The 13344-nt window shown below is 36.6% G+C and overlaps 1 protein-coding gene across 2 annotated transcripts; it reads left to right on the top strand.

The window, feature by feature from the left end:
• Nucleotides 1-207: 207 nt before the first annotated feature.
• Nucleotides 208-11246, top strand: LOC105051227 (uncharacterized). Of its 2 annotated transcripts, XM_010931551.4 has the most exons (16): nucleotides 208-342; nucleotides 433-835; nucleotides 1750-1926; nucleotides 2124-2248; nucleotides 2315-2450; nucleotides 2967-3116; nucleotides 3204-3257; nucleotides 5205-5300; nucleotides 5389-5448; nucleotides 5583-5657; nucleotides 5762-5815; nucleotides 7768-7869; nucleotides 7963-8688; nucleotides 9047-9145; nucleotides 9707-9814; nucleotides 10981-11246. In XM_010931551.4, the coding sequence occupies exons 2-16, from the start codon at nucleotides 443-445 to the stop codon at nucleotides 11128-11130; spliced, it is 2505 nt and encodes an 834-aa protein (XP_010929853.1). In that variant the 5' UTR covers nucleotides 208-342; nucleotides 433-442; the 3' UTR covers nucleotides 11131-11246. The 2 variants fall into 2 exon arrangements, with proteins under 2 accessions (XP_010929853.1, XP_073099414.1); XM_073243313.1 differs by lacking the exon at nucleotides 2967-3116.
• The last annotated feature ends 2098 nt before the right edge of the window (nucleotides 11247-13344 follow it).

Here is a 13344-nt window from a genome sequence, read left to right as displayed (position 1 = left end):
TTGCTCATAATTATATTATACATATATATTATAAATTTTTATAAAATACACATACATAATAGAAGAAAATGGGGATTTGAACCTCCAAATCTTTAGATGGTTCGACCATTTGCTTTGCCAATAAGCCACCGTGCAAAGACACCCGTGTCTGATTGATATTTTATTTATACCGTTAGAACCATTAACTATAAATGACCAACACAAAACCCTAGCCATAGTCAAACCTTCCGTGTTCGGCCGCAAGCCGCCCACCCGACTGAGACTCCTGAGGACGTAAAAACAGAGGAAACGAGGGGGGAAAACATAAGAAAGATCAACGAAGGCAAAGGAAAGCCGTGAAAGGTGAGACCTTTTCCCACATAGATTGATCATTTTTTTTTCTTTTCGCTTCTTTTCTTTTTCTTTTCATTCTCTTTTTTCGGAGATTAATAGGGTTTCCGAGATGCCGGCGACTAGCGCTCACGTGCTCTCCCCGGAGTCCCTCTCGGCCGCCGGAAGGGCGGCGGAGAGGCTGAGCCTCCCGACTCTGCAGTCAAAGATGAAGTGCGATCCGGAGGGTTACGAGGCGGAGCTCCTCCTCCTTTACCGCCACTTCGAGTCATCCCTTCACCTCTTCCGCCATCAGTCCGCGCTCAGTCCCTCCTCCGACCCCGCCGTCGCCAAGGACCTCGGCGACCTCGCCATGTTCCTCGCTCACGTCACCCCCTTCTACCTGGACAAGCTCGCCGATTTCCCCCGCCAGATCGCCGAGTTGCTCCACTCCGATGCCCGCTCCCTCCCCTCCTCGCTCCGATGCCATCTCGCCCAGGCCCTGATCCTTCTCGTCAATAGAAAGGTACGGGAAGCTAATTTTTCCCTTTCTTCCTTTCTGTTTTAATGTGAAGTTTGTAAAAAATAAAAAAAAAGGGATTGTTTTTAATAGACAATGTGGACAACTTATTCTTCTGTTGAGTTATGGAACTATGTAATGGCTAATGCTAGGGGGTGTGTGTTTCGAAAAATCTTAATAATAGGGAGCTTCAACTCCCTTTTGTCTGCAAAAAGGGAAAAATGGTATGCTCCATTAAAAGCCAAAACTAAGACAGAAGATCAATATAAAGGGTTTTTACATCCACTTTAGCCCCTTGTGAAGAATGATTTTGACTCCATATGTTAATTTTGCCTGAAACTTTGAATGGACCACAATTTTGGATCAGTTGTAGTTGAACTGAAACATTTTGATTTTGGTTATGTTGTTTTAGATGAAATATTAAACCCTACACTTAACTAGGCCTCAAATGTTTGTGCTTCATATATTATAGTAGATAATAGGCGTATCTCAACTATTTGGGGTATCATCTCTTCATTTGCTATACATGAGTTTAAAATGCTTTTCAAGATGGCCGTTAACCTATTGTTTATCATCTACCTTTTCCATTTGAGCTTGCAATGCCATTGGCTGTGTTTAATATAATAATGGATAAGCCCATGATTATATGACTTTCTTGATGCTAAGATAATCTAATGAGAATTTCTAGATGGAGAAATTGCCACCATAGAAAGCCTTCATAGGTAGAAATATTGGGGAACTTTTCTGATTTCTCATTATTCTGATGTTCAAAGTTATTTGTGAGGGCTAAGACTTTCCAACATAACTTTGTTTAGGCTTCCACACTTTCAAGTCCATTGATTTGTTTCAAATCAGTTGAGGTTTAGTATTCTTATTGAATTTAATAGTACTCACATGCAGTCTTCTGTTCTTATATCCAGATAATTGATCTTGAGGAAACTCTTGAATTGTTCATGGATCTTCAAATTCTTGGGGACCGGACATTAAGAAAACTAGCCTTTTCGCATGTCGTTCACAACATTCGGCGAATGAACCAGAAGCACAAAAATGAAGCCAAGAATCGCAAATTGCAAAATATACTTTTTCTAATACTACAGGTCTGAAATATTTCTTGTTCATATCTTGTCCATTATTGTCCAATATGTGATGTTTCTGATATATGATTGCTTTCATTTTCTCGAATTTTGCTAATCCTTGTAATATCTGGTATTGATAAATGCTATTTCATATCAACACTTATGAATCTCATGATGCTGCTTCTTGACTAACAACTGCAAGTTTGTGTTCCATTTAGGGAGAGGAAGAATTAAGGGCCAAAAGATCTCTTGTTATCCTTTGTGATCTTCATAGACGAAGAGTGTGGTTTGATGATCGGACAGCCAATGCCATTTGCAATGCATGTTTTCACACATGTTCAAGGTATATAGTTTCACTTTTGTAAATTTATTGTTGATCAACAATTTCTTATAGTTTTTGTAACTTCAGGATTATGATAGCTGCTCTTGCATTCCTTCTTGGTTATGAACGGGTTGAAGAAGAGGATGATAGTGAAGCCTCCAGCAGTGAGGATGAAACCAGTCAACAGCCACAAATTGTTATAAGCAAGGAGGCTGTTTACAAGGTCTTGTATGTTGTCCTTTACAATTATGTCCTTTGTTGCATTCATCTCCTCACAAGCTGCCCTTATTTGTTCTTTACAATTATGCCCTTTGTTGCATTCATCTTTGTAAAAGTTGCCCTCTTTCATAAGTCATCATAGGTAGTTTTAATTTTTATATCTTGTTGGCATGCATGATGACCTTATGAATTATGAAGCTGACAAAAGTCAGTGTTGTACAATTATTATGTCACGGCTAAGCATGAAAGGAATTTTAGTTGGTGCGCTGACCTAGTGATGCAGATAAACATGTAACTGTATACAGTAGAGCACCGTTCAACAGCTACTTATAATCATGTTGGTTTTGCATGTTTTCCTGGGATTTGATTTCCATGACAGGAAAGATACACATTATAATTTTTTTACAAAATGGTCACAGCAGTTTGTGTTCTAGGGGACAACAATACTACTAACTGCAAGCAGCAAATGATTTCACAAATGATCTCTGGTCGCCATCATTCTTTTCTTTCTTCCTTTTAGGCACATCATAAAGGTACTACTGCTAGCAAGAAAAAGAAGAAAGCTAAATTGCAACGTGTTGTTCGCAGCATGAAAAGGCAACAACGTATAGCATCAGAAAATAACAAAACCAGTTACTATTCTCCTCTTACCTATCTAAAAGATGCACAGGTTGGATATCACTTATACTGCTTTTCACAGATTTGATTCTGGTTGATTCCATGATAAGTGATTTTTTTCCCCATTTCTTGTCTGTAGGGTTTTGCTGAAAAGTTGTTCTCTCGTCTCCAGAAGTGCAATGAGCGATTCGAGGTAGTTTTGCTTCATTTTATTCTTTGCTAATTGTACTTGGGGTTAATTTTCACTTCACTTTATTCTTTGCTAGTTGTACTTGGGGTTAAATTTCATGGACTTATATATTCTAAAGTCTCTGGCACTGATTTCATATATGATGTCCTTGTTATTGTGCATGTGCTTCCACTGTTGCTGCCTTTGCTGTAATAGTTGCTTTCCGTTGGTTGCTACTCAGTTTTCTTCATTATGATCCATCAGAAATCATGAGATAGTTGTACAATTTATTTATTTAGTGTTATTCAGCTAGTGCTCTTTATTAACGTGTTGTATTAAATTGTATTGTTAAACATAAAAAAATAAAAAGTCAAGGCATACCATTGCTGAATCGTGAATATATGGTTGGCTAGATGTTTCTAGTGCAGTCATTAGTACAGATGGACTAACAAGCAGCCCTTTTTTTTTTGGGGGGGGGGTTTCAAAATAATGCCAAAAATTCTAGATGGTTTGCTGATTGAGTGGAAGATACTTGTGAGGGTCTACAGGAGGCATGCCAGGAGGATAATCCTCATAAAAAGTCCAAAAGAGGGCTTGACAAAATTATCAAAGATTGGTATTCATTATTTTGATTCAAGAATATACCAAAACCAATAGTTCCTTGTTGTTGGGTAAGTCATCGAAGCTTCACCTTGGAATAAAAAGATTGATATTGGTGTGATCTAATCCATTATCAGAAAACAATATGGAACTTACCCTATCATACTTTTTGTTTGGTATACGAAATAGTGGACTTGACTACCTCCAGGTACCTTCTTTTTTTTCCTGCTTTAACATATCTGAGCAGCATATCTGTACTGTCATGCCACACAAGCTGATCCCTGTAACTCCAGAAACTCTCACTGCATTAGTCTAAAGTCCCTAGAGACATCCTTTAGATAACTCTGTTAGCATACCTAACTTGAGGTTGGGACCATAAATTGGTATTCCTTTTTTCTGTGATTAAAAAAAAAAACAACAACAAAAGAATATTGATCACTTGCCTGAATAACAAAGAGGAAATATAACAAATGAAACTATAGCTTATTCAAATATCTATCATATGCATATTGCTCACTTGATAGGCTAAACTTATTGAGTGCAAGGTTTCCAAACTCACAAAAATTTTCATCGATTTGATTTGCCAATAATTTTGGAATTCACACACATGTATGTGAGGCATGCCTCTTACAATTGTCATCATCAAATCCTTAATGAGTATTGCCAAATATATATCATATAATTAATTTTTTTGGTGCAAGAACACCTTTTGCTCCTGATGAGTCAAAAGATGTTTTCCATAGCAATGACGATTCTTCAATTTCTTGAGAAATTGATGAATTGTCACAATAATTTTAGAGACCACATGATTTCCTAAACAGATTGTAATAACACTATTATTTATGAATGATCAGTAACTTGCAAATCTATGAATTATTCATGACCAGTACTCATTGTCTGAACTGATGTTACCTGCATGTAGACATTTTAAAATGTTATCTGCATGTAGACATATTACTTTATGTGTTCTAAGATTTTTTTGTTTTTTTTTTGGAATTCATCTATTTTCTCTCAATATTTTGAGATCTTTGTTTAGCAATCATTATCTCAAATGCTAAACTTGGGATCACCTGTAATATATGTGCTATGGCACGTAAAACCTTAAAAGATATATGAAAGCTTCTAACTTTACTAGGTTGTTTACTGTTATTGATTAGATTTCCAAAGGTTTAATCAAGTGCTTCAATTTACTGTCTTCATAAATTCTATATAGGGAAAATGATAATGTCATCAAGTGATTACTGTTTTGTCATGGTGATGCATATAATCATAAAATTTTCTCCGTATAATGTGTTTACCAGCAGATGTTGCTTATTGCTTAATATGCTTACCCATCCTGTATTCGATTATGACAATGTTTATAAATTCCAGGTTAGGATGATGATGCTGAAAGTAATCGCAAGAACTGTTGGGTTGCACCATCTTATCCTGCTAAATTTTTATCCATTTCTTCAAAAATATGTTCAGGTATACACAGATATTCATGAATATGGATGCAAAGATAAACCTCAATTAGTGACTTTTCAATTCTTTTTTTAAAATGTTTTTTTGGCAGCCTCATCAGCGTGATGTCACGGAATTGCTTGCAGCAGCAGTCCAGGCCTGCCATGATATGGTAGAGTTTTACCTTATTTAGTTTGTAATTATGCTGCTTTTTCTCAGTTGGTTTGGATCATGAGACTGCTGTTCATTTTTATTCTTGTACTCAGTTTAACAGGCTTCATAAATCCTATCTGATTTTATGATTAGGTGCCTCCAGATGCAGTTGAACCACTATTCAAACAGATAGTAAATCAATTTGTGCATGATCGTTCTCGCACAGAGGTATTGTGTAGTATATGTTTGGTGTGGCACAGGCGTATAATCATGTACCGGTATTATATAATTTGGGTTCTAAGCTGACGTTTGGTACATCCTTCTTTTAACAGGCTATTGCTGTCGGATTGAATGTTGTAAGAGAGATTTGTTTGCGCATGCCCTTGGTAATAATTTCCACTAATAAACTGTTTTCTCCTAGTTTCTCAAGTGTCATTGTTGTCCTGTATTCTGCTTTGTTTGTGTTGTACGATTTCTCATGGCCATAAAGGCCTGTGTTAGACCCTCTAGTTTCACCTTTAACATTTTCCTTTGTCAATTTATGCCTAGTCCAAATATGAGAGGTATCATGTATTGACATGATTTTCTGTGAACTTTGTACAATCTGACTTTGTTGCTTCTTTAAGAATTGAGTCATAATTCATAACAAATGGACACATTAATATATAATTGGGATGAAATTGGGAATCCCATTGGATCTCTGAATACTTAACTGTCATTGCAGGTCTGAAACCTTTATTGACTGAGGAGACTTTGCTAGGTTATTCGGGTATAAGTAGGTGGCCTAAGCACTGACTAGTCAGCAACAGCCAATTTTTATGGTTGATTTAATTTTACATCCACTTATATCTCAAAATTCAAAATTTTGTTTTTGATGCTTTCACTAAAATCATGGTGTCATTTGCTACCAAGTCTACATTGTAGTTGAGCAATGTTTGTATGTTAAATCTTAGTTTGTGCCTTATGAATGTTTTCATTTTATTCCTTGTGTTTATTATATGTTGACCTATACAAGTTAAATGTGATTCTCAAGCAGAAATATGGATTAGAATCAGACGTGACTGTCAGAAATATTTGCAGTAGAATAACAAAATTAAATAGCTGTTAGTGTTAGTTGAATTTTATTATCAAGGTCAGCTGCACACTATTAATTCTTAAAATCCAAACAAGATACAACATAGATGTCCATGTCTTTCTGTCCTTTCTAAATGGAACATATAACACAATATATAACTCAGAATTTTCCTTGAATGTGCATTAATATGAAATTTTTAGTATCAAGAGCTGCTGAATTATTTTGATCTGGCTACTTCAGGGCATACTGAAGTAACCAAACCAGCCCGGTCGGTTATTGGCATGATTCAGTCCATTGGTTCAAAACAGAGGTATAGGGAGGGGGGGGGGGGATGTGCTCAAAAACCCTCATCTTGTTGGTAGAGAGTTTACCTATTTCATTTCAAAATAAGGGATACTCCATATTTTTTTCTGAATATTTCAAACTGAAGTGGCAAACCATTTGACGACTTTAGTTCAAGATTGGCAAAAACAAATCAGCAAATGGTTTGCCAACTTCATTTTTGGGAAAAAATTAATTCATATGTCCTGAAATGGCACGGTATGGACCTATATCATACCATGCCGGTCACTAATTGGTATGAGCCTTGGTACTGGTTCGGCGAACCTTGGTTACTATAATCATATAACTTCTTGTTGACATTCTAATCCCTTCCTAAAGCAGGCCTTTTAAAAGTTTTGGAAAAGGAAAAATGAATTTAGAAAAAAAGAAACTAATTTGTTAATCCAAATGCCATCTTGGTTGCTATGCAGTTAATTATGGATTCCATGCCCCCTGATGTGCTGCTGCACAAAGGAGGTGGTTGTGCTTATGGGTGGCGTGTTGATACATCTAAACTTGTGGTGTGTGGAATGGATGTGGGTGCATTTAATTGGAGATGCATGTGTGGTAGTTGGTTTTGTGAAGCAGAATTCTGTGGCATTTTAAAGCATATCAACTCATGTTAAATTTGGATAATCGGTGCTATCTTTGTGTCCCCTGTTTGCATATTACTTTAATCTACCCAAGCAACTTCCTTGTTTGATATGTTTTGACATATAATTATTTGGTCCCATAGTTTAGAAGGATGCAATATATCTTTGTTGACTTGTGTGACTATGTCTGACATGCAATATTACTGACAATTGATATGTATATCGTTTAAGAAGCAAAAAGGTGTTTGTGCATATATGAGATGGAACATTTACATAGTTATGACTGGTGTTACCATCTATTTTACTTATTTCCTTAAACTAAAACAACTATATATTTCCTTGACTCCAGTTAATGAATGAAGATCTGCTCCAAGACCTTGTCTTATACAAAAAGTCTCACGAGAAAGCAGTTTCAACAGCAGCTCGTTCCTTGATGACTTTATTTAGAGAGGTTGGATTGCATACCTTGTTATAGATTTTCTTGTACCATTTCTGCTTATTGGATAGGTCCTTTTCTAATCATTAATGCTTAATTTGTATGAAGATATGTCCTTCCCTGTTGGTCAAAAAAGATCGTGGCCGCCCCATTGATCCAAAAGCTAGGCCAAAAGCATTTGGAGAAGTCAGTGTGGCTAGCAATGTTCCTGGTGTGGAGCTACTACAACACGATGATGACTCTACACTCGATAGTTCTGATGAAGAAAGTAATGCTTCTGATACTGACAATGAACTGAATCAGTCGCCATCTCATGGAACCGAGCATGACAATGAAGCTGACTCAGAAGAAGAGAATGCTGCTGCAGAAGACAACGAGGAAGAGGACAATGAAGTTTCTGAGGAGGATGGAGAAGCGGATGGTGAGGAAGTTGAAGTGGAGGATGGTATTAGTGATGATGGAAGTGATTATGACGATCTGCGCAATAGTGTCGATGGAGACTTGACATCCAGCGATGAAGAAGAAGAAGAAGTTGATGATGATGATAAAGAGATGATTGCAAATTCCAAAGCATCGAAGAAGTCAAATAATGGTGATCATGATTATGACCGCTCCCATGATGAAGATGATAGTGATAATGATGATGAAGTGGGGGAAGAGACATCTAAAACACAGAAAAGGAAGTTTATAAATGATGATGGACAATTGAATTCTGCAGATACAAGTCTTCGGGTTCTAAAGAGACTTGCTGGAGCGAAGATGGCACAACAATTGGCAAATGAATCTGATGGAATTCTTTCAAATGAAGACTTCCAACGTATTAAAGAGTTGAAGGTTTGTCGAACGTGAAAAGTTATTATATTCTATTTATGGCCTTTTTCTTTCATGGCTCAAAATATGGTGTATTTGCTGGGACTGCTGAGAGTTTCTGTTCAAGTTTATTGAAGCTAAATAGTTTAAATTGTGAATTTTTCTAATACATTTCTAATTAGTGTGTTTTCTTATTACCGAGGGTTTTTCAAGGAGTTTTTGTGAATTGTCTAAGCTATCATTGGGAGCTTTTTCTAGAAAAAAAATTCAAAATATGCTATGGCCATAATATTTATGTGAAAATAAAACATAGATGTAATCTTCTCCAAAGCATAAATTATTATTCAGACTTGACTAATTTTTCTGTTTGTGCTCAATGTAGGCAAAGAGAGAAGCAAAGTTGGTTATGGCTCAACATGGTTTTAAGATTCCCTCTTCTGACCAGTTAACTGTAAAGCGTGTAGATCCAGCTAAACTTGAGGTGAGTTTTCATTTCAAGGGGTTTAAAATTCCTTCTTCTGATCCACATGTTAAACAATGAAGCAAGCAAGAATGCAAAAGACTAGGACCATCATACCATGGGAGGGAAGGTTGCAAAACAAGACTCTCTGTATGTGTGTGCGCGCGCGCGAGCGTGCATGCATGCATGCATGCGACTAGCCCGCTCGCTCCCATTTCTGGGGGATGGTGTCTGTTTCAGTGAAAGCATTATTATCTATTATGGTGTCTGCTGCAAAGAGTTGTGCTGACCCATAGCTCAAAAGGTTGTCAAATATATTTGCAAGTTTGAGATCATGGGTTCCAGTTTATAAGTGCCCCATATATATATAAATGCATACTCTGTCGGTACAATTAAGATTGACACACTTCAGTTCCTTCCTAAAAACAAATTTTTACCCTTATATGCTCATGTGTCCCATTTGTATTATGATCCTATTTTTGTTTGTTTATGGCTAAAACCTAACTATGACTCTTCATTATTATTTTTTTCTTGGAGTGATTTTGTATCATTATGTAACCTACAAATTAATATGATGTGTAGGCAAATATAAAACGAAAGCTGAGCAAGGAAGAAAGGCTGGCATTGGTGAGAGCAGGACGGGAGGATAGAGGAAAGTATCATGCTAGAACTGCTGTAAAACAGAAAAAGGTAAACCTGGTACCAGATTTATATATTGGTTTACATGTCATCAGTCTGTTTTATCGGCATGTTATCTTATTGCAGTTACGGGCAACAAAAACTTGATTCAAGCATATTGCCTTGAATTTTACGGAAGAAAATGCAAAATAATTTGCTTTTGCTAATTTCATGATTATAATGATACATTGTTTAAGCCTTTTCCTGTTAAAATGGTGTTGGTTATAGAGTGCAATTTTAAGGTGACAAGCTTTGTGAAAGGATTCAACGGGTTGTTATGTGAAACTCTCTTCCATCAACCCTAAGAACTGGAGCCAAATTCTTGGCTGAAGGTTGCTTTGAGGAGAGGGAACTGTGGTGATGCCTAGAGGGCTGATTGGCAGGTCAAGAGGCAGGTCAAGAGACCTGCTTTATTTGTTTCAGTTCATGCTCTTGCTGCCAAGAAGCAACCATCTGTTGAGTCCTATGGACTGCGAAGAGTCTAACAAAAGATGGAAGTGACAATTATTTGAGGCACGAATATAAGGCTGAGTGATATTGGAAAAGTCTTAAAAATTGTAGCTATTCAATTTATTTCAGATTTTTTTAATTCTAACACAAGAATTGGGCTTGTCTAACATTATAATTGTGGTTGGCATGCTTCTGTTGAGGAACCTTTTTCTTAGCTCCATCAAAGTTCAGCAAGTGGCAGGTTGCGTCATCCCAACAACAAATCCATAACACGACCATCCATTTGGGATTTGACTTTATTATCCCTCTTGATCATTATCTACTTTCAAGGTTACGCCCTATGTCAAAGCAAATCATCGACCCTCTCAATCATGTCATCTACTTATCTTTCACCTATCTATCCAACAGAAATGGAATGCTTATCTTACTTGTACCTAATTTATCTTTTATGCATCCCCACCATTACAGTATTGTTATCCATCACTTAATCCTGTACTGGTGCAACACACTAGTTTTCTTTAATGCAGTGATGTGAATTCTGCAGTCCTGAGAATAACAGATTGAGTCATCATAACTATAACTCGTATGGCAAATTGACTATCACTTTATCACACCAAAGTTATCTGCTTATCTGAAACTTCATGTTGGTGGCACGACTTTTGTTCTGATGCTGATAACATGGTACTGGATGACCCTTCTAAAAGAAAAACCCTTGTATTGGATGACAGGCTGGTGGTCTAAGTAATCGGCAAAAGGAGCACAAGAAGGCGATGCCTATTGCTGCCAAGAGAGCAAAGGCTGCTCGTTCGCGTCAAGAGAGGAAGAAGCAGCAAAGGCGATCTGGGAAGCAGTTTCTGGGGAAGAAAGGATGGAAGTGACAAGAACTATCTGGCACTCCATAATTGACCCCAGCTCTTTTTTCTTTATTCCTATTGTGTTTCGGTTACAGCTAAAATTTTGACTTAATAAAGCCTATGCCTTCTTCTTGTTTCTATTTATAATTTGTATCTGTTTCTGATTGAGTGATTAACATCTGCAGAGTGCTGACTTTGCAGATTTTTTTCCTCTAAATTTCAGCTCATTACAGAGCTGTCAGCTGGGGTGATATGTGAAGAAATTGTAAAAAAGTTTATGCTATCAAATCTTTAAGATGGCAGCCTATATGATAGTGGCAATTTTGCTAAATAATTCTCCAACGTGCTATTGGAAAATTGATTTTTCTTGCTGCAGATATTCTATCAATTTCTGATGTCTTGTTCACGGAACACATGAATTGCAAACTGATGATGCTAACAATTGTGGGTGGTGGTGATTTTACTATTTTTTATTATTACAACCTTCAAATTAAATTAATGTGAACAGGAAGATACTTTTATTTGTTAATGATATGGTGAGAAAAACTGAGATGATGAAAAAAAATTGTTTTTGGCAGGACTTGACCTATTTCTATGGTAAAATGGAATACCAAAGTTATTATACAGATTTCTGTTTGTGGACACTAAAAGCCTACTTAGATTTGTGACAAAGTTCATAATTTAATAGATGTGGCAGCTGCAAGTGGGCGTAGACGGAGCTCTTCTGCGCTTCGGTTGCTTCCTCTTCTTGTATGGCTTTTACACAATATTGGCCGAAGAAAGTAGTGTGAAAATTTAGTTCTTAGGACAGAAGAGAGTGCATTAATGTATTGATGTATTGGAAAACCAAAGTGGTTCAGAAATTTGGCATGTTATTTTTAATCATGACTTAAAAATGAGTATTATTTGATATTTGGATGTTTTGAATTTTATTTGTTGGTTCCTGCCTTCTCCAAAGTTTGTGGTATCAACTCTACTAATAATATCGACTTTGTAACACCTAACTTGCAACATTCTGCTGGATGTTTGCTTATGCTGTGAAAGTTACCCATCTGACAGTTCCTACTTCCTCTGTACATGAGAAGTATATCGCTAAGGCTGGAAGCATATTTTAACTCTCTGTTAAAGAACAAAAAAAATCATGAACTTATCTCAAACATTTCCTCAGCTGATGGAATCTTGAGTTATCCATTAAATACTTCTTCCGCTCAGACCAGCCAAGTCCATCACAAATGCTTGGGTTAGCCAAGAAAATGTGGTTACATGGTCTAAAAGAACATGTAAAAGCTATCTTTGATCAACAAACCACTCCTACCAATATATTTAAGGACAGCAACTTGTTAGCTTGGCAAGAACTCTGATGTGGTTGATCCAACGGCAGCTCTTATTATTATTAAAATAGCGAATCTCGAAATATGGCCGGTCCTTAGAGATTGGAGAACTTTAACATCAAATTTTGTCACTTGTTTATGCGGAAATTGGTTTAACTACTACTACCATTCTCTTCGAATCGGAAGCTATTAGAGCTATAAAACCCAATATACTCGTCCAAGTGGAGCAGGACACCCCTTGACCCACTTGAATGCAGCGTTCGCCGAGGAAGATAGGAACAGCATCATACTGTGGGCCTGGCATCTAAATGGATGGGTCTCAGCCGGATCTGGTCCATCTCGGTTTGAAAAATTATTGGTTACAACAGTTCTACATATGTACTACTTTGCACCATTCAATAGCAAACTAGCACATTATCTATTATTAAAAAAAATAAACAAAAATCATATGGGGCAGGCATTATAGGCCATCATATAGGGTGGGCTTAGTTCATACCAAGTTTTCTTTTTTTCGTATCTTAAAGAAGAAATTTAGAAGTCAAATAGGGATTGGATTCTTCCTACTAACGAAGTCTATTAGTTTCATGATTGAAACAATAAATAAAAAAAAGAAAATGCATGTTTAAGAGAAATCTTTCGTGACCGTCTATATTCTCTTTCTTTCTCATCAAATTTCTCCGTCCATTATATTTCTCATCAAGCCATTTCTCCCATCTATAAGATATTCCTATCAAGTCTCTTCTCTTCCAAACCCCACGCACCGTCTCTCCTATCCATGAAGTCTTCCTCGAGTCCCTTTCTCCTCTTCTAAATTTTTCTTTTTTTTAAAAATCTTTACACTTAAATATATGTATTGGAACATCGGATAAATATTTTGCTATATGTATATCAACTAACCATATATTAT

Source organism: Elaeis guineensis, chromosome 9 (genome assembly GCF_000442705.2).
Source record: "Elaeis guineensis isolate ETL-2024a chromosome 9, EG11, whole genome shotgun sequence".
In the NCBI taxonomy this organism is placed as follows: domain Eukaryota; kingdom Viridiplantae; phylum Streptophyta; class Magnoliopsida; order Arecales; family Arecaceae; genus Elaeis; species Elaeis guineensis.
The sequence above is the reverse complement of the archived record's forward strand: the minus strand, read 5'-3'. Positions and strand labels throughout refer to the sequence as shown.